This window comes from Eumetopias jubatus, unplaced genomic scaffold (genome assembly GCF_037043125.1).
Source record: "Eumetopias jubatus isolate StellerSeaLion01/CBP00866 unplaced genomic scaffold, mEumJub1_p1.0 scaffold_14, whole genome shotgun sequence".
Taxonomy (NCBI): Eukaryota; Metazoa; Chordata; class Mammalia; order Carnivora; family Otariidae; genus Eumetopias; species Eumetopias jubatus.
In genome coordinates this window covers 18,620,639-18,648,258 of record NW_028274820.1, presented here as the reverse complement: position 1 = coordinate 18,648,258, position 27,620 = coordinate 18,620,639, and the positions used below count along the sequence as shown (strand labels likewise).

At 46.5% G+C, this 27,620-nt stretch overlaps 1 protein-coding gene across 1 annotated transcript in view; it reads right to left on the bottom strand.

The window, feature by feature from the left end:
• LAMB1 (laminin subunit beta 1) overlaps positions 1-27,620 on the bottom strand; it is a 70,010-nt gene that overhangs the window by 22,827 nt on the left and 19,563 nt on the right. The window contains exons 8-23 of the mRNA XM_028094514.2: positions 25,435-25,555; positions 23,767-23,955; positions 23,334-23,513; positions 23,087-23,199; positions 21,546-21,625; positions 13,628-13,763; positions 12,174-12,332; positions 11,194-11,321; positions 10,841-10,964; positions 9,985-10,189; positions 7,251-7,394; positions 6,831-7,062; positions 3,713-3,876; positions 2,840-3,064; positions 1,388-1,602; positions 723-819 (exon numbers count right to left, since the gene is read on the bottom strand). Of these exons, the coding sequence (XP_027950315.1) occupies positions 723-819; positions 1,388-1,602; positions 2,840-3,064; positions 3,713-3,876; positions 6,831-7,062; positions 7,251-7,394; positions 9,985-10,189; positions 10,841-10,964; positions 11,194-11,321; positions 12,174-12,332; positions 13,628-13,763; positions 21,546-21,625; positions 23,087-23,199; positions 23,334-23,513; positions 23,767-23,955; positions 25,435-25,555 (2,512 nt within the window). The remainder of the gene's footprint in view (positions 1-722; positions 820-1,387; positions 1,603-2,839; positions 3,065-3,712; positions 3,877-6,830; positions 7,063-7,250; positions 7,395-9,984; positions 10,190-10,840; positions 10,965-11,193; positions 11,322-12,173; positions 12,333-13,627; positions 13,764-21,545; positions 21,626-23,086; positions 23,200-23,333; positions 23,514-23,766; positions 23,956-25,434; positions 25,556-27,620) is intronic.

Here is a 27,620-nt window from a genome sequence, read left to right as displayed (position 1 = left end):
GGCAGGTCAAAACCAAAATTGCAACAGCACGAGAATTAAGCAATCCTTACGATCCACATGATTTTAACAAGTTTTTCTTCTGAAGAACTCATCAAGTTTTCCCTCATACTCCTGTTTGTCATAAGCCTAAGTGAAAATCTGGCTTTTATTCACATTTAACAGACTTGGGGCTCCTGTTACCTCCTCCTCTGTTGTGCAGAGCGATGCTGGGATATGGCCCTCCGGTTCCCACGGTGGGGACAGCATGCTACCACACATGCGCCGAGGGCCTTAACTATCAGCGGAGTCTACTGGACACACTGGAACCGCATGAGCTGACCAGAACCACCATTTAACTCTGTGTGCTGACAAGGAAGCCGGCCACAAGATACTGTTCATGGGAGGGGGAAGAATCAGTTTGCAGAACTAGGTCGTTAAGATGAGCCCATTTGGGTCAAAAGTGTGTGAAAAAGCCATTCTGTGTGTCTTCATGGTGCGTGCATGCCCTTGTGCAGAGGCAAAGACGCCCCCCCCACCCCCGGGGGATGGAGCTGGAAGTCAGCAGCTCGTTCTTTACGATCTGCCCTTCCATGGGGCAGGATCTGTTAGATTGCTCTCTGAACAATGAGCTCGGACTGCTTTTGTCGCGAGACCTACAAACCAATTCACTGGTACAAAAAGCTGCGGCACACGTGTTGCCTCCGGCCCAACCAGCACCCCCCCGAGAACACCCCGCGGTTCACCTCGGCACTCCACGTTGGGATCTCCCCAGAAGAGCTCCTGGCACTCGCTGCAGGTGCGGCCTCCGAAGCCGGGCATGCACTGACACTGTCCCGTGAACTGCGGCCACAAGACATAGCCCGGTCAGACGGGCCAGCAGGACTCAAGCAGAGAAGCCCCCTCCGGCTCTGAAGTCCCCACCCCCCCCACCCCGGGTGCCCAGGGCCCCCTGCCGGCCTCTGACTGCTCTCCAGCAACAAGGGGTGGAAAGGGCCAGAGCACACTACGCTTTATCTGTGGGTTTCTTCACACACCGCCAGTGAGCCTAGGCCTCCTGCGATGCGCCTGCCATTGGGACACGTCACTCTCAGGGTGTGTCAGGAAGCAAGAGCACAACTTACCGTGCCGATATGGCCACGTGCTTCCTTTCAGGCTGTATTGCTAAGCAAGGAGTCTGGTTCAGCAGCAGCCAGGTGTGGATGAAAAACAGCACACACGTGTGCATCCTGACGGGGGGCCTGACCTCCGGTCTGTGCTCTGGTAGCCGGGCTGCGCACCCTGGCCACGAGGAGGTGGGGGGCCCTCCTCTAACTGGGGCAAAGACACTGAATGGGCTAGCCACGCCCCCAGACTCCTAAAGGGGAGTCCTCACACCATACGGCCTCACCCCTGGCCACCAGCGCCTCACCTCGTTGCATGACGGCCCGAAGGAATGAGCGGGATCGCAGTCGCACGGGTCACAGCCGGTCCCACTGGCCAGTTGCCAGGTGTCGGGCGCACAGCGGTCACAGTTCTGCCCGACCACATTGGGAAGACACAGGCACTGGCCCGTGGTTCTGTCGCACCGGCAGTCGGAGCCGTTGCAGTGCTCCTGCACCGTGCCCAGGTCATTGCAGACACACTCTGGAAATGAACAGTGCGATCCCATTTACTTACACTCAACAAGCTCATAAAATCCGTGAAATACATAGACGATATGGAAGTTAGCTACGTTCTAATGGCTAAGATCGTCCCTCCCCAGGTTTTGGCCTGGAGATGCAAACAAGAGGGAAAGGAATGGGGGCGCCTGGGTGGCTCAGTCGTTAAGCATCTGCCTTCGGCTCAGGTCATGATCCCGGGGTCCTGGGATCGAGCCCCACTTCGGGCTTCCTGCTCAGTGGGGAGTCAGCTTCTCCCTCTCCTTCTGTAGCTCCCCCTGCTTGTGCTCTCTGTCAAATAAATAAATAAAATCTTAAAAAAAAAAGAGGGAAAGGAATGGAAATGATTAAAAAAAACCCCAAAACCAAAAAACAAAAATAAAAACAAAACAAAAACACAAAAAACCAAAAACAACAAAACCAGAAAAACCCCACTAAAACTGCTGTTCTTCAGAAATTCTTACAACGTAGACAGTTCTGACGTTTTCCAGGCAGATGAGGACATATTTTGCCTACCAGCATTTCTGAAATACTCGGAGTTTTAATAGCTGCTGGCAAATCATGTGAAAATTGAGATTTAACTGGAAATAACAAAAAAATTTGCTGTGGGACTTGGGATATCAGGACTTCAAACCCTCGGCAGGGAGCAGCAGTAACGGATGTGTCAGACAAGGCAGGTGGAGGCCGCGCGAGCGGGTAACACCAGTCCTGCTGACCTTCCACATTCCCCACGTCTGTATAAACAGGGGGGCCTGGGGGCACGGCCTCCGCAGGAGGAGATGCTAACTGATCTCCTGCTAAGAGAGAAAGTAGTTCTGCAGGAGACACTGGAGAGATATTCCTTCCTTCTCCCCCTTAGGCGGGAAGGCTCCATCTGTGGATGGAGGTACTTAGGACCTCTACGTCCTGGCCCGGCAGCAAGTTCACGGGCAGAGCATAAAATCAACGCACTCTATTGGGTGGCACTGATCATTCTGACACAGCTACACAGTTTCCTTTTGGTTCCCTCCCTCAGGCACTGAGCCACATCTTGAGACTTCAATCCGGCCAGAAAACAAGGATGTAACAAAAAGAAAAGGTCAATCTCATCCTTCTTTTGTCCAAGAAAAAGCTTATCAGGTGTGTTCCCAGATGAAACAGACATCCGAAGAAGAACATCCCCCTGATAGTGAAGAAGGCGGTGGAAATCATCCGAAAGGTGTGCAAAGGGAAGCTGAGCTTACTTCGACAGTCCTGCCGGAGGGCGTCCCCATAGTACCCGGACCGGCAGAACTGGCAGTGCTCCCCCTCCGTGTGGTACAGGCACTTGAGGCACCTCCCCGTCTCCTTGTCGCAGGCTTCCGGGTCGGTCATGTCGATGTTGTGGTGACACTGGCAAGGCTGACAGGAGCCCCCCACATCCGAGGGATTGCCAAAGAAGCCTGGGGCACAGTCGTCACACCTGGAGCCTAGGGACCAAGCACAAGCCGTTCAGCTTGCTGACTGACACGTCCAGCCCCCCTGACATTCCTGCCGAGAGCACTGACCCAGGAGGTGCTGGGCTCCTTGCCGAGCCCTGGTTGACCATGTCATTAGCTGGAAAGAGGACCTGAAATCTAGGCCAGTGTTTTTGAACTACGGCTAGGCATCATTAATATCTGAAACCGTGGCATCAAGGAGGAAATTAAAGGGAGTGATCACAAGTTAAGTCCACTCCTTAAGGGTTGGCAGAGCCCGGGAGTATAATCGACAACAAAGAACATATCGAGTCTGGCTAATTCAGGTGTCTGGGGATGAAGTTCTCGTCTTCCATCTGCCCACTATGTGGCCACTTCACCACGTTGAGCCTCTTCGGCCAGGAGCTGGGGAAGGTGACTCACTCAGGGATTCAAGTGCACTTGCTCTCCTGCTCTTAGAGCATCATTGCAGACACTCAAGAATTTACTCCACATGCCAAACAGGGAAAAGAGCATCTTTTGTATGTCACGTTCCCTTTGGTCTTAATTAAGGTTGGTAAACATGACACTAAATTGTCGCACTCTTCATCTTTTTCCTTCATGCACAACTAAAACTCAGAAAGACACGTCCTTTCCTCCGGAAGTCTCGACCTTACTTACCGATGTGCCCAGGATTACAGACACAAGCCAGCTGCAAAGTCACGGGGTCCTGATAACAGCTATTGGCGAACTGGCGTCCGCTGTCGGGACCGTCTGGGCAAGGACAAGGGCGGCAGTGATCTCCTGACCCGATGATGGGATCGCCATAGTAACCGGCCAAGCACCTGCATCAGTCCCAGAGGAGAGAGGGCCAGGAACCACCATTGTAAGAAACCCGTTACAAAAAAGAGTCTTAGAAACCGTGTTCTCTGCTTATGAACATTCACCGCTCCCCACCCCCCATTTCTCCTATTTCCACTTGGAAGATTTTCCATGAGGGCAGCGGTTCTCCAGTGTTCGCTCCAATCAGAATCCCTTGGAGGGCTTGTTAAAACAGGCTGCCGGGCTCATCCCTCCATTTCTGACTTAGTTACTCCCATGTGACGCTGATGCTGCTCGTCTGGGGATCACACGTGCAGGGGCACTGCATTAGGACCCTCACTCACTCCTCCCCAGAAGAAGAGGTACGTCTCCTCACGTGCCCCCTGTTGTCCTATCAGCTGCCTGGCCCGCCTGCCCTGAGCGTTCTGCCTTGCATTAAAGAGTCTGGGGAAGGAGGTGGGCGTGGTAGGGGGGGCTGCGGGAAGGCAGTGTGTGGTTGTCTGTCTGTCTGCCCCTGCCCGGGAGGGGTGATGAGTTAGCAAGCCCATGGTGGCTTGTTCTGCATTCCAGCCTTCACCAGTAACAAAGCTGATAAGGATGCTCTCTAGCTGCAGGACTCCTGTGTCTGTCAGGTGGTTTCAAACTAGGAGAGGCAAGAGGGAGGTCATTTACCAACTCCCACCTCTTCTCCTTACAGATCAGGAATCCACGGAGGTTAAATGACAGGCAAGGCTTACACGGCCAGTATGTAATGAGCCAGGAATTGAATTCAGCCTCCTGACTTGTAGCAAGGCATTCTTTTACTATGGGATGCTGCTTTTCAACATTTCTCAGCATGACTGGTTGATGTGGGGTTACTTTTTCCTCCTGTAACAAAGGGTGAAGGGACTTTGGAGAGCATCTAATCCAACCTATTCTATCAGCAGACGGCTGGACGCTCGGAGAGGTGAGCTAACTCACTCAGGGCTATGGAACAGGTTAGAAGCAGAACTGAACCTGAGGTCTGAGGATTTCCAATTCATTTTGTTTGTCATGGTTTTTGTTATTTGGGTTTTTGGGGGGGTATTTTTGCTTTTTTTCTTTTGAAATGGGTAATATTTTTTTTAAATGGGGAGAGGGGAAGGAGATGAAGAAAGAGAAGGGAAAGCTGTCCAGAGGGGATTAACATTCTGTTTAATTAGACACAGACAGGATACAAGAACACGTCCTCCAATTATGTGCTGGGAAAGTCAGCAGAGATGAAGCAAGTTTGTACAACGGGTTCTGAGAAAGTTTTCTAGAAGGCTTTTCTAGGTGAAATAAATCCAAATACCTCATGATAGTAACTGAGTGTTCATTTCCTGCCTCTCCCTCCACCCCCCCTTGGGAATGAGCTGAGCCCAGAGCGGCTGCTTGAATTCACAGGACTGAAACTCTGATCATCTTGGAATGAAGAAAAGAATGATGAGAAGTTGCCTCACAGAATCCCAGATACTTTTTGTCATCCAAATGTAGGACTAAATGTTTTTCCCCTCCCACACCCTCTCGCATTTTCCTATAAGAAACAAAACGCTTTACAAATAAAATCCAAACAGTCACAAATATCGAGCCAACTCTTCGCGCGGGATGCTGGTCATGCCACAATGCCCGCCCCCGACCCCGCACGGCCCGTGCTGGATTTCACACCCGCGTGGTGGGTGACCACCTGTGTTCCCTGCCTCACCCCCTTGTTCTTTTTAATCTCATTTTCTTATCTGTCTCTTTTGAACTCATTCTCCATCTCCCAAAGAACAATAATGAAAATCTTAATGCAGAAAAAAAGAGATGACATTAATATATTAATAACTGTTTCCTTATTATCTTCTTACAAGGCAATTTTGTGCTTGGAAGGAATTTGGAACCTCCAAATTCCTTTTTTTTTTAAGATTTATTTATTTGAGAGAGAGAGAGCGAGCAAGCACACAGAGGTAGATGGAGAGGGAGAAGGAGACTCCCCGCTGAGCCTGGAGCCCGAGATGGGGCTCGATCCCAGGACCCTGAGATCAGACCTGTGCTGAAGGCAGAGGCCTAATGGACCGACCCACCCAGGCACCCTTGGAACCTCCAAATTCTTCAACAGCACTCTAGCACAGAGCCGAAAACCCTATATTTGCTTCCACGCATGTCTTCCCAACATAAGTTGATCATATATTCAATATCCACTGGCAATTTCTCTTTCATCTGATGAACAATTTTTGCACTGAGGCATTTGCTGACATTTTAAAAACAAAAGTCCCAGATAGTGTGGATGCATGTTAACTGAGATGAAAGGTGGAGACCATTACTCCAAAAACAGCAGTTCTCGTTGCAGATCTGCCTTTCATTAGGAATGAACAGTCTAAGTCGGCATGTAATTTCATCATGTGCATTACTATCTACTGAGCTTGGCCGTAATGTTATTAGGGGCACATTCTAGGTCCTCTTTTGCTGTATCTAGCGTAGTGCGCTTTACATCCGTAATAATTATTCAATTAATTTGCTAACTGGAAAACAGGTCTACTTTTGCACATTTTACATGGCCTCCTGGAAGCTGGAGCTGCATGAAAGTGTTTAAAAAAATAGAGCTGTCTAAAATGCCAAATTCTATTTGGATCTGGTTTCTACTTTGACCCAAATGAGGCATTCACATTTCAGAACGCTCATCCTAGGCGAGAATCTGCTGAGACTGAGGATTTCTGTCCAGATCTAGGCTGACCTCCAGGATGGCGCTCCAAGGGGGTCAGCTCATGTTTGTTCTCTGCCGTATCCCCAGCACCAACATGGCGCCCAGCACCCAGAAGGTATCAACTAAAGGCGCACCCAAAAATGGAATAAGTTCCTAGGAAATACGGAGGTGATCGGAAATGAACGAGCCTTCTAGAATCTGATAGAGATTCTGCCTTGTGTTTGTCTAATACACTGTCCGCTCAGCCCAAAACCATCTCCTTCTCTTTACTTTGGAGAGGCGGCGAGCACGTACCTTTCACAGTTGTGCCCCGTGGTGTAGTCCTGGCAGCCCAGGCAGGTCCCCGTTGCTGAGTCGCAGTCATCGGCGTGGCCGTTACACTGGCAGGGCTGGCAGCTTGGGAAGCCCCAGTACCCAGGTAGGCACCGGTCACACTGCCGAGCGTACACGCCCTGGAAACACTGGCACTGGCCAGTGATGGGGTGGCAGAAGGCATTGATGGATCCTTGCAGGTGACACTCACAAGCTGAAGAAAGAGGCAACGGTGGAACCACCCTGAGAAACTCCTTCAGTGCAAACCCACCCCAGAGAGAAGCACCCTATGCTCGGGTGATCAGTTTGCGGAGCATCGCCCCACCTTCTGGAGCCACGGAACCCACACCAGTATTTCTCAGATTCATCTCAGTGAGTACATTATAGTTCTGATTAACTTACGTTTGCATCCACTGGGGCCAAAGCCAAAGGTGCCAGGAGCACATCTATCGCAGGTTCTTCCAACCACGTTCGGCCGGCACTGGCACTGGCCTCCATTGGGGTCGCAGACAGAACTCAATGAGCCCTGGGGGTCACATTCACAAGCTGTAGGGAGAGAGACGCCAGAACCCGTGACACGGAGCAGCCGATCCCGGGAAGAAGAGGAGCGAAGCAAGTCACTCGGGCTCTGAGCCAGACCACCCCTTTCCTCGGGCTCGCCCCGATCCTTCCTCTTTACTACCTTGGCTCATTCTTCCTGTTTAAAACAACATCATCCCCATAAAGAAACGGAAAAACATTCCATGCTCACGGATTAGAAGAACAAATACTGTTAAAATGTCTATGCTGCCCAGAGCAATCTACACATTCAGTGCAATCCCTATCAAAGTGCCATCAACATTTTCACAGAAAAGACCCCAAAGAACCAAAGGAAGGTTGAAAAAGCAAAGCAAAGCTGGCAGCATCACAATTCCGAACTTCAAGCTCTATGACAAAGCTGTAATAACCAAGACAGTATGGTACTGGCACAAAAACAGACACACAGATCAATGGAACAGAATAGAGAACCCAGAAACGGACTCTCAACTCTATGGTCAACTAATCTTTGACAAGGCAGGAAAGAACGTCCAATGGAAAAAAGACAGTCTCTTCAACAAATGGTGTTGGGAAAACTGAACAGCCACACGCAGAAGAATGAAACTGGACCATTTCCTTACACCATACACAAAAATAGACTCAAAATGGATGAAAGTGAAACAGGAATCCATCAAAATCGTAGAGAACACAGATAGCAGTCTCTGTGACCTTGGCCGCTAGACACGTCTCCAAAGGCAAGGGAAGCAAGGGCAAAAACGAACTATTGGGACTTCATCAAGATAAAAAGCTTTTGCATAGCAAAGAAAACAGTCCACAAAACCAAAAGACAACCCACAGAATGGGAGAAGATATTTGCAAATGACATATCAGATAAAGGGCTAGTATCCAAAATCCATAAAGAACTTCTCAAACTCAACACCCAAAGAACAAATGATCCAATCAAGAAATGGGCAGAAGACACGAACAGACATTTTTCCAAAGAAGACATCCAAATGGCCAACAGACACATGAAAAAGTGCTCAACATCACTCGGCAACAGGGAAATCCAGATCAAAACCTCAATGAGATACCACCTCACACCAGTCAGAATGGCTAAAATTAACAAGTCAGGAAACGACAGATGCTGGTGAGCATGCAGAGAAAGGGGAACCCTCCTACACTGTTGGTGGGAATGCAAGCTGGTGCAACCACTCTGGAAAACTGTTCAGACGTTCCTCAGAAAGTTGAAAATAGAGCTACCCTACGACCCCGCAATTGCACTACTGGGTATTTACCCCAAAGATGCAAATGTAGGGATCCGAAGGGGCACGTGCACCCCAAAGTTTATAGCAGCAATGTCCATAGCAGCAATGTCCACAATAGCCAAACTATGGAAAGAGTCAAGATGTCCATCAACAGATGAATGGATAAAGAAGAGGTGGTATACACACACACACACACACACACACACACACACACACACAATGGAATATTACACAGCCACCAAAAAAATGAAATCTTGCCATTTGCAATGATGTGGATGGAACTGGAGGGTATTATGCTGAGCGAAATAAGTCAATCACAGAAAGACAATTATCATATGATCTCACTGATATGTGGAATTTAAGAAACAAAACAGAGGATCATAGATAAAGAGAGGAAAAAAATAAACAAGATGAAACCGGAGAGGGAGATAAATCATGAGACTCTTAATCACAGGAAACAAACTGAGGGTTGCTGGAGGGGATGAGGTAACCGGGTGAGGGACATTGAGGAGGGCATTTGATGTAATGAGCACTGGGTGTAAGACTGATGAACCACAGACCTGTACCTCTGAAACCAATAAGACATATTAATTAATTGAATTTAAATTAAAAAAATAAAACTAAAAAGATAAAACAATGTCAGCCTTATGATGACTGGGAGGGAAGCAAGAGGAGATGGAGTCGGCAGATAAAAGCAGTTTTTCTCTGAAGAAGGTCATTAAGGTTTTCTACCCTTGCCTTCAAAGCTCAACTAGCACAGGACCTTAGAAAAAAGCCCAGTGACCTTCAGAAGTGGTCTGACCTTTCAAGGAGAAAAGCAAATTTCAGTTGTATATGATGCTCCCTGATTCCATCCCAACTCCCCACCTGCCTCTGGAAATGCTGCATCCTCCTGGCTTTGCCCCTAGTCACTGTTGTGACTGCATTTTTAAAAAATTTTATTTAAATTCAATTTAGTTAACGTATACTGTATTATTAGTTTCAGAGGTAGAATTTAGTGATTCATCAGTTGCATATAACCCCCAGTGCTCATCACAACAAATGCCCTCCTTAATATGCATCACCCAATTACCCCATTCCCCCACCCACCGCCCCTCCAGCACCCCTCGTTTGTTTCCCACAGTTAAGAGTCTCTCATGGTTTGCCTCCCTCTCTGGTTCCATCTTCTTATTCCTTCCCTTCCCCTATGTGATTGCATTTTCAATGGTGCTCTATCACTAAAATATTCTTTAAAAACAAAAAACACAAACTTCGGTTGCTGACTGCCTCACATAGAACTACAGGGCATGACAGCCAGTGTACCTTGTGATGCCAGGTACTCTTGGCCCCAAGAAAGAAGGGTCGGGGATACCTACCCAGGCCTGTCTGGTGTAACAGGGCAGAAATGCTGAAGATTATGTTTCTGCAAACATCGGTCATTGGTGTTTTCACAACGCTTCTGCTGTTCTCCAGACATCTGTATCTCTGAAAGGTTTCCCAGGCGCTGTTGGTGACCAGCCCATCCCCTGGTCCCCCCACAGTGAAGATGTCCAGTGATTTACAGAACGGCATGAGAACAAGCTGGGAAGAATCAAGAACAGCAAAGAGCTCTTACGGTGGGGTCTGTGTCATCAACTAAAGCAAGTTAACTCATCAAAACCCCAAACTCTACTTTGACCCCGGAAAAGAAAAAAAATTCGACTCATTCAATACAGTGAAAACCTTTCCATTCTTAAATATTCTTGCCAGAAAAAGTTTAGATATACCTTACATCATCTGATGGCTTTTGGAATGCCAGTTCTAAGATTCTTTTTATTTTCACAAACAATCCGCTTGAGTAAATCCTTTTCAGAGGGTAGAATATTTTTTTTAAAGATTTTATTTATTTATTCATGAGAGACAGAGAGAGAAAGAGAGAGAGAGAGAGAGAGAGGCAGAGGGAGAAGCAGGCTCCCAAGGAGCAGGGAGCCCGATGCGGGACTCGATCCCAGGACCCTGGGATCATGACCTGAGCTGAAGGCAGACGCTTAACCATCTGAGCCACCCAGGCGCCCTCAGAGGGTAGAATTTTTATTAAAATAAATAAGCCACGTGGCTTTGGAAGCAAGAGAAAATGATTATGCCTAACCTCTCCATGTTCCCCCTCCATAAAACCCTCTAGGGAAGCAGATGAACACTCTCTGCCCAGCCTTTCCCCCATGACCTTCACTTCAGAAGTGACCTTCCACTTACGGAATCAATGAGCGTGTAGGGACTCTCCACATCACTATCGGAGGAGGTGTATTGGGGCAGCTCCAACCTCACTGTGTAGTTCACACCCTTCTCAAAGCACACGGGGCGTGGAAGGACCACATACCTGCCCCCAAACGAGAGGGAAAAATACCAAAGCAAAGTCAACGTTTAGGTATCCAATCCATCCATCCATCCATCAAAGCTCTACGTAGATCATGGCAAAAGAAGAAAGGCAATAGTCTATGTTTGGCTCAGGCTCTGAAATGGTAACTGGACTTGCAAGGCAAGGTACCAGAAAAAATATAATCATCTGCCTACTGGTTCTATGAGTTGCAAACCAGTGTCACACTGACCTCGAGCCAGGCGAGAAGGACACCACCTGGTTGTCATCATCAGGAATAGTGTTACCACATCGGCTGCTGGTTGGGATCTTTCCAGGTCGCTGCACTGTGATGACAGCTTTTTCCCAGTGGTCGGGGAGCTAAAGTAAGAAACAAACCATCAAAGGAGCATCCACACTGGCCCACTGCTGCCCGTCTGTTTATAAAAACCTCTCCCAATCGGTCATTTGCCAAGTTTAAATGAAAAACACTCACTTGCATTTCCCTTCCCTCTTTCCCATTTCCTTTGCTCTGGTCTCTGCTCCAGCCCTAATCTCGTCTCACCTGGACACTGAATAGCCTCCCTGCCCTCCTTGCCTCTCCCAATCCCCTCTCTGACCATCAGGCAACACAGCTCTGATCAGGACAATCCCCTACCCAAAACCCTGTAATACAGCGTCCAGGCTCCTGTGCTGATGCCAGCATTCTTACCAACAGCATCTCCAATGATGCCCTTATCTAGCTACGAGGAAGCACTCTCAAAACACTATCCCTCTGCTCACGCCATTCCTCACTTCCTTTGGTGTCAAAATTCCATCTCTGTTGTAAGGCCTAGCACTCATTCTTTATGGGACATTTTGGCAGCAGCTGGTGCATCTGCGCTGGTGTAAGATGCAGGACTGTCTGCATCTCTGCCCTTGCCCTGTCCACCTTCGGCCTTTTATTAAAGGTGGGGTGGGCATCCGAGCCTGGGCCGTGCAGGCCGTGATGTCAATCAGAGGGTCTGACACATTCTCATCACCACCTTAGGTCTCAGCAAGGCCGAGAGCCTAATGAGGGATCACTAAAGATTTGCAAAACTGAATTCGAGAAAAATGCCCATTTTTGCTTCCACTGGGGATAGAAAGTCAGAGAGGCTCCTCTATTCTAATACAACCTCCAAATTTCACAAAAACTGTATCCATTGTTAGAAGATTATTTCTACCACCCCTGGTAGTCCATGGAAGGTTTACCTGTGGTTCGTAGCGAATTAAGATGTCATACTCCATGGAATATGGTATGTTGTCAATGAAAAACTCCAAATAAGCCCCTTCGGGCACTCGGACGAAGCCTGCTCCGGTCCAGGAAGGAATCCGGTCCTGGATATACTGCCGCTCCACTATGCTGACCCCCTAAGTACAAGGGGGACAGTAGCTAGCTTTACTTGAAATGGATTTCAAGGAAATGTAACAGCTAAAGAAATCTGAAGTCACCCAAAGGTCCAAACTATAGGCATTCTACCTATTTTTTGCAGTCACATTTTTTCGGTAGAGGGTACAAGTTTTTGATGTATAAAGAGGAGTTGGTTTCTTTTTGGTTTTGTCATTGGGGTAGTCTTGGGACATTGGAGGTGGGACCCAAAGGCTTGGGAGACACTGTCTATGATAGAACCAGGAATGAGAATAAAGGAATAAGCAAGCCAAGGAGTAATGAGCTATTTCCTAGATTTTCTACAAGGCTAGTCCAGTATCTAGTGGGTGTGTTTGCCTTTCTCCCTGGCATTCATTTCAAACTCCAAGTACAAGTGAAGAACTGTCATACCATCACGAGTGCTCACTGGTGAGGCGTTGATTCTGATGGCCACAGAGACCAAAGATCGATCAATCTCAGTTAACTCAAGCATGAGTTTGAGTTTGTTCACAGGATCACAGATAACCACTGTGATCAGTCACTTCCAAAGACCAAGTCCTTCATTCTCTATACATATGGGCATCTGGCTCTACCCTTCAAGAGGGAGAAACTGCATTACCCTGCCCTCAGATCTGGTCTGGCCTTGCGACTTCTGACCAACAAAACATGAGAAAATGACCTGAAACTTCTGAGCCCAGGCTTTAAGAGGCCTGGCAGTTTCTCTCGCCTCCTTCTTGGAGGCCAGACGCCGTGTAGAAGTCTCACTGTCCTGACTCCACTGCGCTGTGAGGAAACTCAAGGCGGCTGCTGGGGGCGGGGGGGCAGTGCAGGGGTGGAGGCATGTGGAGGAAAAATGCCCAGCCCGCCTCCACCTGTTTCAGCCACCCCAGCTGATGTGCCAGAGGTACTTTTGAAACCACTACATTTTGGGATAACTGCTTACACAGCAACAGAAAACTGAAACAAGGTCCTGTCTGAGTATTTACTATACGAGATCAACGATAACTTTGGAGCATAAGTAGAGGAATGGAAGAACGAAAAACAAATTACCCCCCACCACCAAAGAAAACACCCCGCTAAAAGCCTCATTAGTGAACCTTCTGAAGTCTTTTTGTGAGTTATAGATTTACTTAGCTTTAAATAGGACTGCTCTCAAGAAGGCATGGTCCTGATCCTGTCACTGACAAGAGCTGTAAAAATGCACCACCAAAATGCATTTTTGTAAAGGTGCATATGCCGTGACTGCCCCCCCCCCCAGACCCAGCTTTTCCCATCTGCCCAGCAGCCCCCTACTTACAGGCCCAAAGTTGGCTTCTTCTGCTTCATAGATGTAGTGATCCAAGGTGGTAAAGTAGTACCCGGATTCCACCTCGTTGCACTGACGCCCGATCACGTGAGGTTGGCACACGCACTGGCCTGACTCCGCCGAGCAGCTGGGGGGGGCGGTGCGCAAAGCCAAGTCAGCTGGGACACCGCACTTGTACATGAACCCACTTGACACAATTCTACATTTTCTACTAAGCATCAAATGGCTGCTATATTCAGGTAGGGTTTCTTGTTTCTTTCAGGAGATAAGTATGTGGAGAAAAAATCCTGCCTATGACTTAATCGCAAACTCTGGGACTGAAAGCTCCCCATGACCTGGTCTTTTTGGTTTCAGCTTGCTTGTCTTTCTTCACTACGCTCCATCCACACCATACTGAGGTTTTCTGTGGATACTACCAATGTTCTTGCTTCGATCTTTTACATCTTTCGCCTGATTTCCAATGGCAATCTCTTTCCTGGGCCTCAGACCCAAAGATCCAACTTCTAGAAGGTCGGATCCGACTTAGCGGTCCCTGAGGTTAAGGACAGATCCCAAAGGGCAACACTCAATCCCTCCCCTGTTCTCTGCTGGGGACAGGACACTACCAGCCACTAAGCTGACCAGGTCAGAAACCTACAAGTTGTTCTCTTGAGCCTTTCATAGAATCTAATCAGGAACCCAATTCTGTGACTTCACAGCCTAGCCTCTGGTGCTTCTCCTCCACGGGCTATGTCATGCCTTTCTTCTCTCCCTCACTCACAGTAAAATTGGTTCCAGCCACTTTATCGGTGTCCTTGTGGCTGGTCTTCCAACTTTCCAAACTAGACCACCATGGCCCACACAGCTAGCTGCCCCAGTGACCTTCCTAAGATACATCCACCGTATCACTTCCGGGCCTTGAGCAGATGCACTAGGCTGCCACAGTCTTACCCTTCTCTACCCTTCTAGCTCTAGCTCTCCCCTCACTTCTCCAACCACACGGAATGGGTACAGTTTCTCCAAAGGACAGGGTGATTGCAGACCCCTTTCCTTGGCTTAGGTCGTTCCTGTAGGCCTGAATACCCTTGTTCCCTATTCACCCAGCAAAGAGCCGCCTATTCTCTCAAGAGTTGGCTCACAAAGGACTCCTGCTGTGGTATCTCCAGGCTATACTCTCCACCCCACAGGATGAGCCACCTTCTCTTTCCCGCCACCACCTCCCTGCAGGAGAAACGATGTAGTCACAACATGTACAACACAGCCTGTCACGTAGCAGCTGCTCAGGAAAGCTGAGGTGATGGGTTTTCAAATCCTACTGGTCTTTCCAAGCCCAGTCCAACGTTCCTCTCTCTCGTGGACTCCCCTTTGGTTCCTGCTATTCTCAAGTGGCGCCTTCTGAGGCCTCCGCTGTTCTTTATCTGTATTGTTCAGACATTTATCGCTTTCTTTCTTGTAGTGTAACTCCTGACAGACCCATCTGACCCCCTGCTAGACAGCAAATTGCTTAAAAGTTTGGACTCCTTCTTCGCCTCAGTCATGCCCCTTCCCCCTCACGAGAACTGGCCCAGCGCCCTGCACACACAGCACACTAAAACACTGGCTGAACAAATAAATGTGTGAAGGATACGCATTCTGAATAAAAAAGATAAAAAAAAAAATAGGTGATTTCATGTAAAAGATAAAACTTCTTTTTTTTTAATTAAACATACAGTTTCAGGTAATAAAGGCCTCTGGATACACTATAACGTATTCATTTTGTTCTCAGCCTATTTTTCCTTGGGTACAAGGTAAAACCAAATTATACACACCCATTCTTAACTTCATTCAAGTCAAGATGGGGTTTGGAATTGTTACTTTAAACCCATTCCCAGAGTTCAAATTTTTTCCTCATCCCGAAGTTCATTTTGAACCAAGTATCCAAGGCAAGTTACAACTCCTAGGAAGACAGAACGCTCCGAGGTTTATTACCAGTGTCCCCCACAGCCCTCCACGGTCCCGTTGAAGTCTTCTTCCTGCAGATCGCGTGAATGGTTCCTACCGTACAGGAATACTAGTGCTTAACATCCCGTAGCCAATGCCCAGAGGAGGCACCCTCGTTGCATGTGGGACCTAGCCCTCTCTGGGCACAGTCCACCCACAAAAGCCATTTTCGGAAACTCAGGCATCAGACGTCTCATCCTACAGACAAGAGAAAACCCTCTTCCCTCCCCAGTAGACGCTTCCTGAGGGAACACATGTGTAAAAACACGAGCCACCAAAGAAAACAACTAGATTCTTCACAGGCCATCACTAGACAGCAAGTAAATGAAGGTGAGGAGACACCTGATTCCCAATTCTGAAGATGAAACAACTCATGAGAACCCAATCACGTGAAAGGAGCTCCCGCCACCCCTGCCCTGGTGATCACGCACCTCTGTGTGTCCACAGTGGCGAAGGGTTGTCTCCCACAGGCCCGGCTCCACTTGGACAGCGAACGCGTTCCTGTGGCCTCCCCGGCCCTGGGCACAGAAACTTTGGCCCTGCCCCAGCTGGGCCCTGCCTGTGTGTTTCCAGCCACCAAGGGGACATTCCCCTGGCTGGCCCGCTTGTCCTCTCAGCCTCACCTTCGTCCCCAACTGCTTGTCGCCTCTCACACTGACATCCCTTCAGCTCTGCTATTTGTCAGATTTGAAATTCTTCTGATTTGGGGTGAGACATGACCTTCCCTGTCCGTCATCCTCGATACCCAAGTCTTGTTTCATGATTTCTCTCTTCTCAGCAGTGTCCTCTCGTTGTCACTGCCGCTATCATGGTCCAGCATGTCATGCCATGCCTGTCACTCTGGTGGCCTCCCACACGGCAGTGTGGGCCTCTCACGCTCTTCTCCCCGTTGCCCCATCCATCCCGCCAGCCACCGCCAACCCAACCTTCCCCCAGCACTGCCTTCAGCATTTCCTCAAAACCCACAACGATTTCTTTTCTGCTTTTATCAAGTCATGATGCCTCTGCCTGGTTGCCAGCAGCCTCGACATCCCATCCTCTGAAAACCACGGCTACTCTTTCTGGTGCCCGCCCTTTGCTTTCCGATGAGCCGCACTGCTCACCCTCCTTCGCAAACACTGACCGAGCCAACACTGGCCCTGGGACCTGTGCTTCCTGCTGTCCGCAGGCTCACGTGTTAGTCCGTTGTCAGTTTTCCTCTGACTCAATCCTTACCTTCTTTGGTAACTCCATTATTTTGAAAGGATATGGGGAAAGAAAAATGGGGGGAAAATAGTCCCTGCCCCGAAGAGCTTACAGTCTAACTGGAGAGATAAACAGTTGAGCAACTGACCACGACAACAAAGCAAAGTGCAGCAAGTGCCGAAACAGAGCCACAGGCAAAGTTTTTAGGCACCACCGTTCCTGAAACCACCAATCACCGGCTTGGGGGACTGAGGAGACCATGTTCCAAAGGTGGCAGAGGATCATGACAGGCAGAGAGAGGACAGGAATGACAGGTGCAAAGAAGGGTCACGGAGGAATGTGAGCAGAGCTGGTCATGGTCAGACCAGGTCTTGACCATGTGCCACACTCACTCCATCTCTGGGCCCTCACCCTCCTCCCAGCTAGAAGGCCCTCCTGTCCCCCATCACACCTCCCAAACTTCTCTCAGCTTTCAAAAATGAAGTTCAAATCCTACCTCTTCCATAGTGAGACAAAAGATTACATGTAATTATCCCTCCTGTGTTCAAGTAAAAATCCTATCACAGAGAAATGGTACACCTGACAAGTTTATATGTCCTCCCCCAACCCCTGTACCAACAAATTTTTCTGTAACTATAGATTCCAAATGTTGGATCAGTAAGGTAGAATAATGACATAAGACAAAATAAGTCAGGCCCTAGGGCAGGCAGAATTTAGGTCCACATCCTCACCGCCCCCAGATCTGTGGATATGTTACTTCACATGGCACCAGGGGGTTTGCTGATGGGATTGAGGTTAAGGACCTCAAAATGGGGAGATTATCCAGGGTTGCTCAATCTAATCTCAGGATTTCTTAAAAGTAGAAAAGGCAGGCAGAGAAGTAGGGCAGAGATGTGACTTGAGGAGGATTTAACCCACGGTGGTTGGCTTTGAACATGGAAGCTATGAGTCAAGGGATGTGAGCAGCCTCTAGAAGCTGGGAATGGCCCCTAGCTGACAGCCAGGGGGGATGTCAGGAACCTCATCCTACAACCGAAAAAAACTGAATTCTGCCAATTCTGCCAACGACTCCAATGAGCTGGAAAGAGATTCTCCCCAAGGGCCTTCCGATAGAAACACAGCCCTACCAACATCTTGATTTTATTCCAGTGAGACCGGCCGTGCCTGACATACAGAACTGCAAGATGATAACCTTATGTGTTTCAGGCCACTAAATTGCAGTAATTTACTATGCCAGCAATAGAAAACTAATACAAGTCCTGCCTATTTTTTTTTCTCCATGGGTGAAGGCCAAGTTAATACTAAGAACACAGATTTCTCATAAATGTAGAAATTAGCCACTTATTTATAAAAACTCTATTGGAAGGAAATTCTATTTTATTTAAATAGTGATAAGAAGAGAAAATATAGTTTCAACTTTTCTCTATCACTAAGACACTGGCACAAAAAAGGGAAAAAACAATCATTCATGAGAACCACACTCTGGTCAGCACTGGTATCTCTTCCATAATTCTGATTACAAATAAACACTGGTTCCACATTGATCAGCAGTCAATGTCATCTGTTTTGCCAGAGTAGCCTCCCTCCCAATCCCCCAACCAATTAGGATACTTTCTTAAATGTGTTCTATCATCTCTTTATATCCAGCCATCACAGTAATTAACAGTAAGATACAGTAATTAATGGTAAGATACCATTATCATTCAATACACTGGTGATTAACTTCTGCTCTGGTTCCCAAGTATAATAAATTTCATTTATCGAGCACCTACAAGGCCCACAATGCTGAGTACGAAGACAGATGCAAAAACAAAGAAGACACAATCCCTGTCCAAAGACCTTTTAAAATACTGACAGTGATAACACAGAGCAGAAATAAATAAGTACTAACAGGAGATGAGAAGTAATGTGGTGTTGAAACCTCAAGGGAGGGTTGGGGACTTAAGTCCAGAAAGGACTCTGGTGGGCTTCACGCCAAACACCAAAGTTCTCAATTTAACTAATGCAATAATTTTAAAGGATGCTATAAAATTGTTTATAGTTTTCAAACATGAAGAAGTAGCATTTACCTAGCAACCATTCTGATTTATTTATTAAAGTACATTATCTACTAGGCAAAGCTTCAGTAGCCTGGTGTAAATCACATTATTTAAATTAGGGCTTACTTCGCTAAAATATTCCAAAGTTCAGATTACCTGTCAACATAATAGACATGGATTATTAAACTCTTATTCTACAAAAATCCATTCGGCTCATTACACAAAACATTTTAAAACTTATTCCACTTCACATGGTTCTGACACTGAATTCTGTCCCTGGCCAAAGTACCTAAGGAACGTCTGGGATTGCATCTAGAGATTCAGAGTGCGTGTTTTGTTTTTACATCGTAAATATCTTCTGTTTCTCAAATTCTTTTACTTGATCAACATTTATTCCATACCTACTATGTACCCAAGGCAGAGCAAAGGAATATCAACAGGTACAAGATATTTATGCACAATTGCAACAAATCAATCATTCAGCAAGTACCTCCTAGGAGAATCAGTGCTTCGGAAGACTTAGTTAGAGCCTCTATTATCCTACGGGACTCATAAAGAAGGTCCTCGTGGGGGGAAACTGAAGAGGATCACTACCAAACACTGCCGAGTCACAGGAGTAGAGAAATCTGTAAAGGTTCTTTCTTTTCCCCATTAGTGACGCCAAAAGATAGGGCATGTCATCAATTATGCTAGGAAGATCAAATTCCATGCTTCAAATCTTCACTAAAATTTTTTACTTCGCCAACTCTCCTGATTAGCACACTCTGATTTCTATAAATTCTGGCAGGAGAAATGAGGGACAGGCCGGGGGCTCTGTGTGGGTGGATTTAAAGACAGGAAGCATGTGTGGAATGGAGAAACAGAGGAAGGGAGTGTGAGGAACAGAAACCACTCAGGGTAAAGGCACATAGGACACTCCTGAGTTTATGAAATCATGTGAAGAACCATGTATGCCCCTTTCATCTAATCAAGGATTTTAGGAATGAGGACAGCTTTGTATTAAGCAAGCAATGACTAAAGGAAGCCAGCAGATGTTCTGGTAGTCACAAAGGAAAGTTGAAGAAATGATTCCAGAAGCAGACCAGCAGTTTGTCTTCCCTGCTTTTATGGAATTGTCCTTGCTTCCTCCCCTCTGGAGGTTTTCTAAGAACAGAAATTCACCCTGGAGTTCCAGAGGCTACATGCTGTACCGAGTTACCACGGCATCTGGAATGGAACAAACCCAAATACGGAGGCCAAAGAGAAGATATTTTTGCTGCCTAAAATCCCGTTCCTTCTCAGCAGACCACTACGGTGTTGGGAAATAATCTTGGGAGAGTCGGGGTTTTTTAGTACATGGAGCTCACTTGATGAATTCAGCTTACTGTCTCAGGGGAGAGTCAGGCCACAAGGAAACATCTGCCTATCCCCTCAGCAGTCACTTACACTCTCTACCAGATGTTCACAGTCTGACCCAGTTACAAACAGAGACCGAAATTCTCTTTGACTCAGAGGCTGATCTCTGGTAGAGCCTCGCATCTCATCTCTTCAAGGGACACCAACGTGTTTCAATAACTAAAAATGATCACATGCAATTTTCACCAATAAACTTGGAAGTTGAAAAAAAAAATAAAACCAAAAGAAGAAAATGAAGATTCCTAACACAATCAAAATGGGAGTTCATTTTCCAACTTTCTGTATTTTTAAAATATGTATTTATTTATTTGGGAGAGAGAGAGATCACAAGAGAGAGAACATGAGGAGGGGCAGAGGGAAACGGAGAGGGAAAAGCAGACTCCTCGCTGAGCAGGGAGCCCAACACGGGACTTGGTCCCAGGACCCTGGGATCATGACCTGAGCCGAAGGCGATGCTTAACCGACTGAGCCACCCAGGCGCCCCTTTTAATTTTTTTTTAGTAATTTATTTTGTTAATTAGACTCCACACCCAACTTGGCGCTCAGACTCATGACCCCTGAGATCAAGAGTCGTGTGCTCTACTGACTGAGCCAGCCACGTGACCCTCATTTTGGAATACCAAAAAAACAAAAAACAAAAAAAGAGGTTGACGAATACATGCTGCTAAAAAGAAAGAGGCCTATGAATACACGTTGAAATGAAAAACAATCTCCAGCTAATAAAGCAAGCTGAATAGTGTACTATTAGTATACTACTAGTGTGCTATTCTTGTAGCTGTGGATCCTGTGGGGAGAAAGGGCAGGATACCTGTCTTAACTGTTGAGATTTTTTAATTTTTAAAAAAATATTTGATGTATTTATTTGAGAGAGAGAGGGTGAGAGGGTGAAAGAGAGAGAGATTACAAGCAGGGGAAGGGACAGAGGGAGAAGCAGACTCCCCGCTGAGCAGAGAGCCCGATCCTGGACTTGATCCCAGGACCCCGGGATCATGACCTGAGCTGAAGGCAGACGCCCAACTGACTGAGCCACCCAGGTACCAGGATTTTTCTTTTTAATGGGCATATGTTGTTTCCATAATTTAAAACATACCATAAAGTATAACAACAACAACACTATTAAAAACCAAGAAACATAAACATACTTGGAGTCTTCAAAGCTAACTCTTGGAATGACTAAATCTTTGAAAACATTAAGATCCCAGGTAAACTAAAGGTGCCTATACTTTGCACCTCTTCTTCAGAGACACTGGGTGTCCTGTTGCTCCTGGAGATTGGGAGGGCTCTCTGGGGGGACCAAGCACAAACAAGAGTGTACGTGTGGCTTCACTCACCTGTTGTTTAAGGCCCCTCCAAGGTCACAATCACAAGGTCGACATCCATCCAGATCATTGCTTAAGCCCCAGTGCTCTGGCTGCACAACAAAAGATTTAACATCTAAAGGTGGGTTCCTGTCATTACACAATAGACTCAACAAGAAACAAGTTATGGCGTGTCTTGCTTGTTCTACCAAATGTTCTTTCATGCTGTGCAAGCAGAAAGCCTTCAAGAGGAATAAGCATGAGCACTCTGAACTAAAACCCAGGCCGCAGGTCACCGGGGTCATAACCACCTAACGCCAGAGCAGAGGAGTTTCTCTCCCGAGCAAATAGTCTTTGTCTGAGAGTAAATACGAGCAAGCAGCTAAGATACCAATTTTCCTCATTAAAAGTACTCTGGCAGTAAGGGAGTTTTGGCAAATATTTGGCAGGCCTTTACATTTTCCCTGAGTTCAGCCCATCAGAAACTCCATAAGCAAAGCTCTTCAAAGGATTTACCTATTCTCAAACAGCATAAAGCAAGTATTTTCACAAGTGAAAGGTGAGGAGATCACCGAATTCTGAGCACACGGGAGATGGAAATAAAAAGAAATAAGACAGAATCTACACAGAGATCTCTCTGTACCTCGACAAAAATGCATTTCCTAACGAGCAGATAAAAGCCAAAAAAGCCAGGCGCACTCATTTAAATCAGACTTCCAGTCCGTATATGTAAATATATGTATTTACTGGTCATAAACATCATCTGGGGTCAGTGGACCCCCTCTCACAAATATAAAGGAAACCACAAGAATGTTATAAAAGACAGAGGGTAATTTAAAAAATTACTCTTGTAATCACTCTACTCAGAATCACTACAGTGAATTTTCTGGTGTATTTCCTTCCAGATTTTGTTTTTCTTGATGCAATTTTTTCCTGCACAATTAAGATACTACTCACATCCTGTGTTGTTGTTTTTTTTAATACCAGCATAAGCATTTCCTCATGCTATTGTCATTTCCAAAGGCAACCAAATATCACTCTGTACAGAAGCCCCCAGATTTACTTAACTATTTTCCCCACCGTTGCTTCCAAGTTTTTTGGCTATGATTAGTATGAGATGCAATGAGTCTTCTGGTGAATACACCTCTGTCCAATTTTCTGCTTATTTCATTAGGAAAGATTCCCAGAAGTGGGATTACTGGGTCAAAGGGTATGTGCCTTTCTACAGGCTACTGATAACTTACTTCCAAAATGCTTTTCTTGCCAACTATGAACCAATGTGCATTTCCATCAGCAGCTTAGAGGACCAGCCCTTCATTAGGTCCTAAGAGTTAGCAACCCCATTTTCAAAAAAAATTTGTTACTTTTGTCCATGAAAATGGTATTTCGCTGTGGTTTCATTTTACAATTCTAACAGTGATGGTGACTATCTTGTCAAAATTATTCATGAGTAATTTTTTTGTGAATTGTTTGCGTCTTCTAATATTTATATAGAAGGGTGACGGTGGACTCTACAATAGCGAATCATGTCACATGCACAAACCACCCATCCCAAGTACTTAGGAGTCACCTACCAGACATTGGTCACAATGCTGTCCTGTTACCAGACGCTTACAGTAGCAGTAACCGGTCTCAGAATCACAAGGATTCCCGCCAGGGATCGTTCCCAGAGGATTGCAAGCACAAGCTTTATTAGAGATAAAATGAAGTAAAGAAATACAAACCAAGTGAGCGCCAAGGGGTAGTTTGGATTTAGAACTGCAAAGTAAAACGGGAATTGCATACACGAGAGCTCTCAGACTTTTTCACAAATGTACTTACATTTACAACCGAATGGATCTTCGGCACTTAAACCATAGAAGCCTTCTTTGCAAATTTCACAGTGTTCTCCTTCCACGTGTAATTTACACCGGCACTGACCAGCAATGAGGCCAGCGGAAAAATCCGTATAACTGTCACAGATCCCCCCGTTCTGAGATCCGGCTGGGTCACAGGTGCATCCTAAGAAGAACAAAGAGCACCCGGTAACAACGTGTGTGTTTGTATCAACACGTGTGTTCCCTTCCACCCTCCACACATCACAGAAATAGACTAAAGAAGGCAGGACTGCCAGGTAGCTTCTGCTTCCAGCATCCTCCACCACAGTTCAAATACAGCAGAGTCTGACACTCACACCAGGGGTCCCGAGAGAAGGATGGTGACCCCCTGGCTATTCAAATTGAGAGGCCCTATGTCATGCCGTTTCCCCACGTACGTTCGCAGAGGTTAGGGTCTCGGACGTCTCTCTCTGGGTGCTGGAAGTAAAATGGCTTGCACTGCTCACAGTTTCGTCCCATCGTGTTGTGCTGACACTCATCACACACCCCTCCGGTGACATTTCCAGTGGCCAAGTACACCGCCATGTCAAAGTGGCATGAGCTCGAATGTTCATTGCAGTTACACTCTGCGCGACAAGACCCACATCAACAAAAGACTTTGAAGTCAACTTACCAATGGAGGATGGGGTTGCTGGGAAGCAGCACGTTCTGGAAACTAGGGATGAAGTTCAGGCAAAATGGCAATTAACAATTAGTCATCCGTGACAAAGGACACATCCACCTGACAAGCTGGAAACCCTCCAAGTGTGAGCTTTCTGAAATAGGAATCTGCCCTCTTTGGAAAGAAAAGTAAAAACCTTTGGGGAAAGTCCCCTTGGTAGCTTATCAACAGGAGGCGGCCACCAGGTGGAGGATGGGGTGGGACCGGAACGCACCACCCCAGAGGATCTCCTGGGCGATACTTTACTGGGAAAGCCTGTTTGGGCTGCCAGCTTTAAGGAACGGGGTATGAAGGCCTGGTTCCCTTCTCCCCCGTTCCCACCAGCACACTCAACCAGGCTCTTCAGGGAGAATTAAGGTCTCCTGAAGAGCCATCTGGCCAGCCTTCTGAGCACACCCTGACCCTCTGCAGGCCCACTGGGCCGTCCCCTTGGTCGAACCCGGCTTTAATATCATCTCACTCCCTGCTCAGTGACCCACACAGATTCTGGTCTTCTCGAAATGGAGCTTAGCTCAGCTTGGCCCTCCTGGGGCTCTACGCTCTGGCCTCCTCTGTCTCCCCTTGCAATATAACCTCCCATAGGGAGGGGCTGTGTCACAACCAGTGACCCATCCTCAGTGCCTAGCAGAGAACTGCCCGTGACACACAGGTTGAATTAAACCTTGGAATCATTTCCCCAGTGTGGACTTTGTGTTGGTCACAAGAACGTCCTTGGGGCCTTGTGCCCTGTGCTGATCTCCTTATCTGAACTTTTCCTTCCCTCCTACTTTCCCCCTACCTCTCTTTCTTCTTCTTACCTAAACAATCTTAGCTAGCATCAAAGGCTGCTGGGTTGTACGTACTAACGAGCCTTGATCACTCCAGCCCTCACTGGTTTCTGAACTTCTAGAACAGTCTCAGTGGGGGAAGGGGCAGGCACACTGCTCCTCTTGAGGGGAGGAGAGCATATCAGAATCACTGTGGGGGGCGGTAAGGGCAGGTTTCAAACTACACCTCTGCCCAGAGAATACCGCTGGGCTGGCTGGCAGGCCAGAAACAAGGCCAGAAACTCTGCTCTGTATCTCTTAGACCTTAGGGATCTACCATGCCATATTTTCCTTTCATTTCTCTCTCATAGTCATCTTGCCTTCAAGACAGGTACAATGTCAGGGACACCATCTCCATCGTCTACGGAATTTGCCAAACAGACGGCTGCTATTCAGCAAACTCACTTATTCTTTAAACTGAGTGGATATTGGTTTCCGAAGAGTATCTGGGTGAAGCTGGTCAAAGGGTAGTCACTTTCCTTCCATTCGCAAACTAATGTACTATTACAGTGGTTCTAATCAGAAAGTAGATACTGGAGTCTGAGTGGATTCAAACTGCCCCTCTGATAGAGACTTACTTTTACAGGCATTGCTGTTTCGACCTTCAGCGGGTCTCCAAGGTAAATCGTGGTAGAAATGCATGCACTGTTCACAGTTCAAGCCCTTGGTATTATGCCTGCACATGCAGTGCCCATGAACCTTGGAAGTTAGAGAAACAGGAAAGAGCAAAGTAAGAGGTAGACCGATGGCCTGATTTTCTCCACAACCAATGGAAGATATAAACATCCTCATCTCCAGCTCACCAAAATGAGCGTTTGTTTTTATTTTGTCCCTCTCCACAGTGAGTTCTGTCTTTCTGATGGCTCCAACTCCCATCTCTAGGAATAATTCCTATTATACAACAGATACTCAAGAAATATTTTATCGAAGTATCGATGAAAAGAACCCAGATGCACATCAGTCACTTAAGAATTTAAAAAAAAAAAAAAACCCAAAAAACCTAGTTACTTAAGAGTTTAAAAAAAAATCTATGCCCAAAAGAAACCTATTTTAAGAGAAATCAACAAAAGTTATAATATACACCACCTGGACACCAACTCACATTACAGCAAGTTTTACCACTATGCCACAAGAAAGAATGGGTTTTTTGCTTCTTTTGTTTTGTTTTTTACTTCAGGCACAGCACTTCATTATTTTTCCAAACCAAAATGAGATTCACAATATTAATCATTTACCACATTCACATTTACCTTTTTTTTCTTTAAGAAAGGAAATAGAAAATCTCAGGAAAAAAATACAAATTATTTTGCTTGATGAAGGGCCCAGGAGGTGTTCTTTTGCACTGTGTCTCCAGCAAGCTATGCTGAAGCCCCTGAGGCACGTAAAAGACAAATTCTTTCAATCTAGCAAATACGCGTGTGCATGGGCACCTCACCTTAACACTAGTTTCTATAGAATGGAATTCAGGAACAGGACAGACAGGTCCGTCCTGGACTCACCTTGACAGGAGCGCAAGTGAGCAAAAGAGTAAAATCGTCTCCTTACAAGCTAGTTTTACACAGAATAAAAAAAACAGTTCCAAAGCACACACCACAGGACTCTGCAGTGTCTAAACCAACAGCACATGGTACTGAGACCCCTGATAGTGACAGGTCTACGGGACATGATCTGCACACCAGATTTGCTATGCTGAAAAGTAAATACAACGTACCCAGCATTCTCTGAAAGATGTGGCAACGAGATTACAAAGACATGTCCTCCCTTTAGGCTCTGCTAAAAAATGCAACTTTATCTACAGGGCAAGTGTTCTAAGTGGACCAAATGGAGAGCAGAAATTTCAGCCAGTTGAATGCACGCAATCCTGGACCTTCTGAGATGAGGACTAACAATCTTGGCAAAGCAAACAGTAAGGAAGGAAGGCACACCCTTCATCAAGGGAGGCCCAGAGTCTAATGACAGAAGGAACCCTGGGGCAGAATGGGACAAGCTAGGCATGAATTTCCATCTGCTGCTGACTTAGGGCCCTCTGGTGAGCTATTTAATCTCTGCTCCCTTCTAATAAGGATAGTTGGTTGAGTAAATCCCATTGAGCTCTAAAATCCTACGGGTCTGTAAGAATTACCAGGTCACTTAGAAACAGGTAAAATACCCTAACTTTATCCATTTGGCAAATCACCCAAATCCCCAATTTTTAGAAGTACATGAATTGACAACACAGCATAAAGGTAGGAAAAGAATGAAACTAGAAAAAACATACAAAGGAACAAAGCCCATTGGATTCCTAAGTCATATTCTATGGTTCCAGGTTCAAATGTCCAGTTTTTTGGGCTGCGATCACTTTATGCTTGTGGTGTCTAATCTTCCCTCAAGAAAAGGAAGATGTAATGGCGATTTAGAAAACTTCTTAATCCTTATTGACTCAAAAAATATATACTGTCGCAGCACCCTGCTGCAATAACTTCCAAAAATTAACTCTTTGTCTCTGACATGAATAGGCCTTATATTCTCATAGCCCCAGAAATTTAGCAAAGAGAAAACCAACCATCAACCACCAGTATGGTGGAAAGAGCTAAAAGTCAGTCTGGAAAAATAAAACCCCAAGAAATTGTGAAAAGTTTAAGCTAGAACTAGCTTCAAATTGCTTTTTAGGATCATCTGTCTAAAGGAGAGAGCCTCGGGGCACCTGGGTGCCTCAGTCGTTAAGCGTCTGCCTTCGGCTCAGGCCACGAGCCCAGGATCCTGGGATCGAGCCCTACATCAGGCT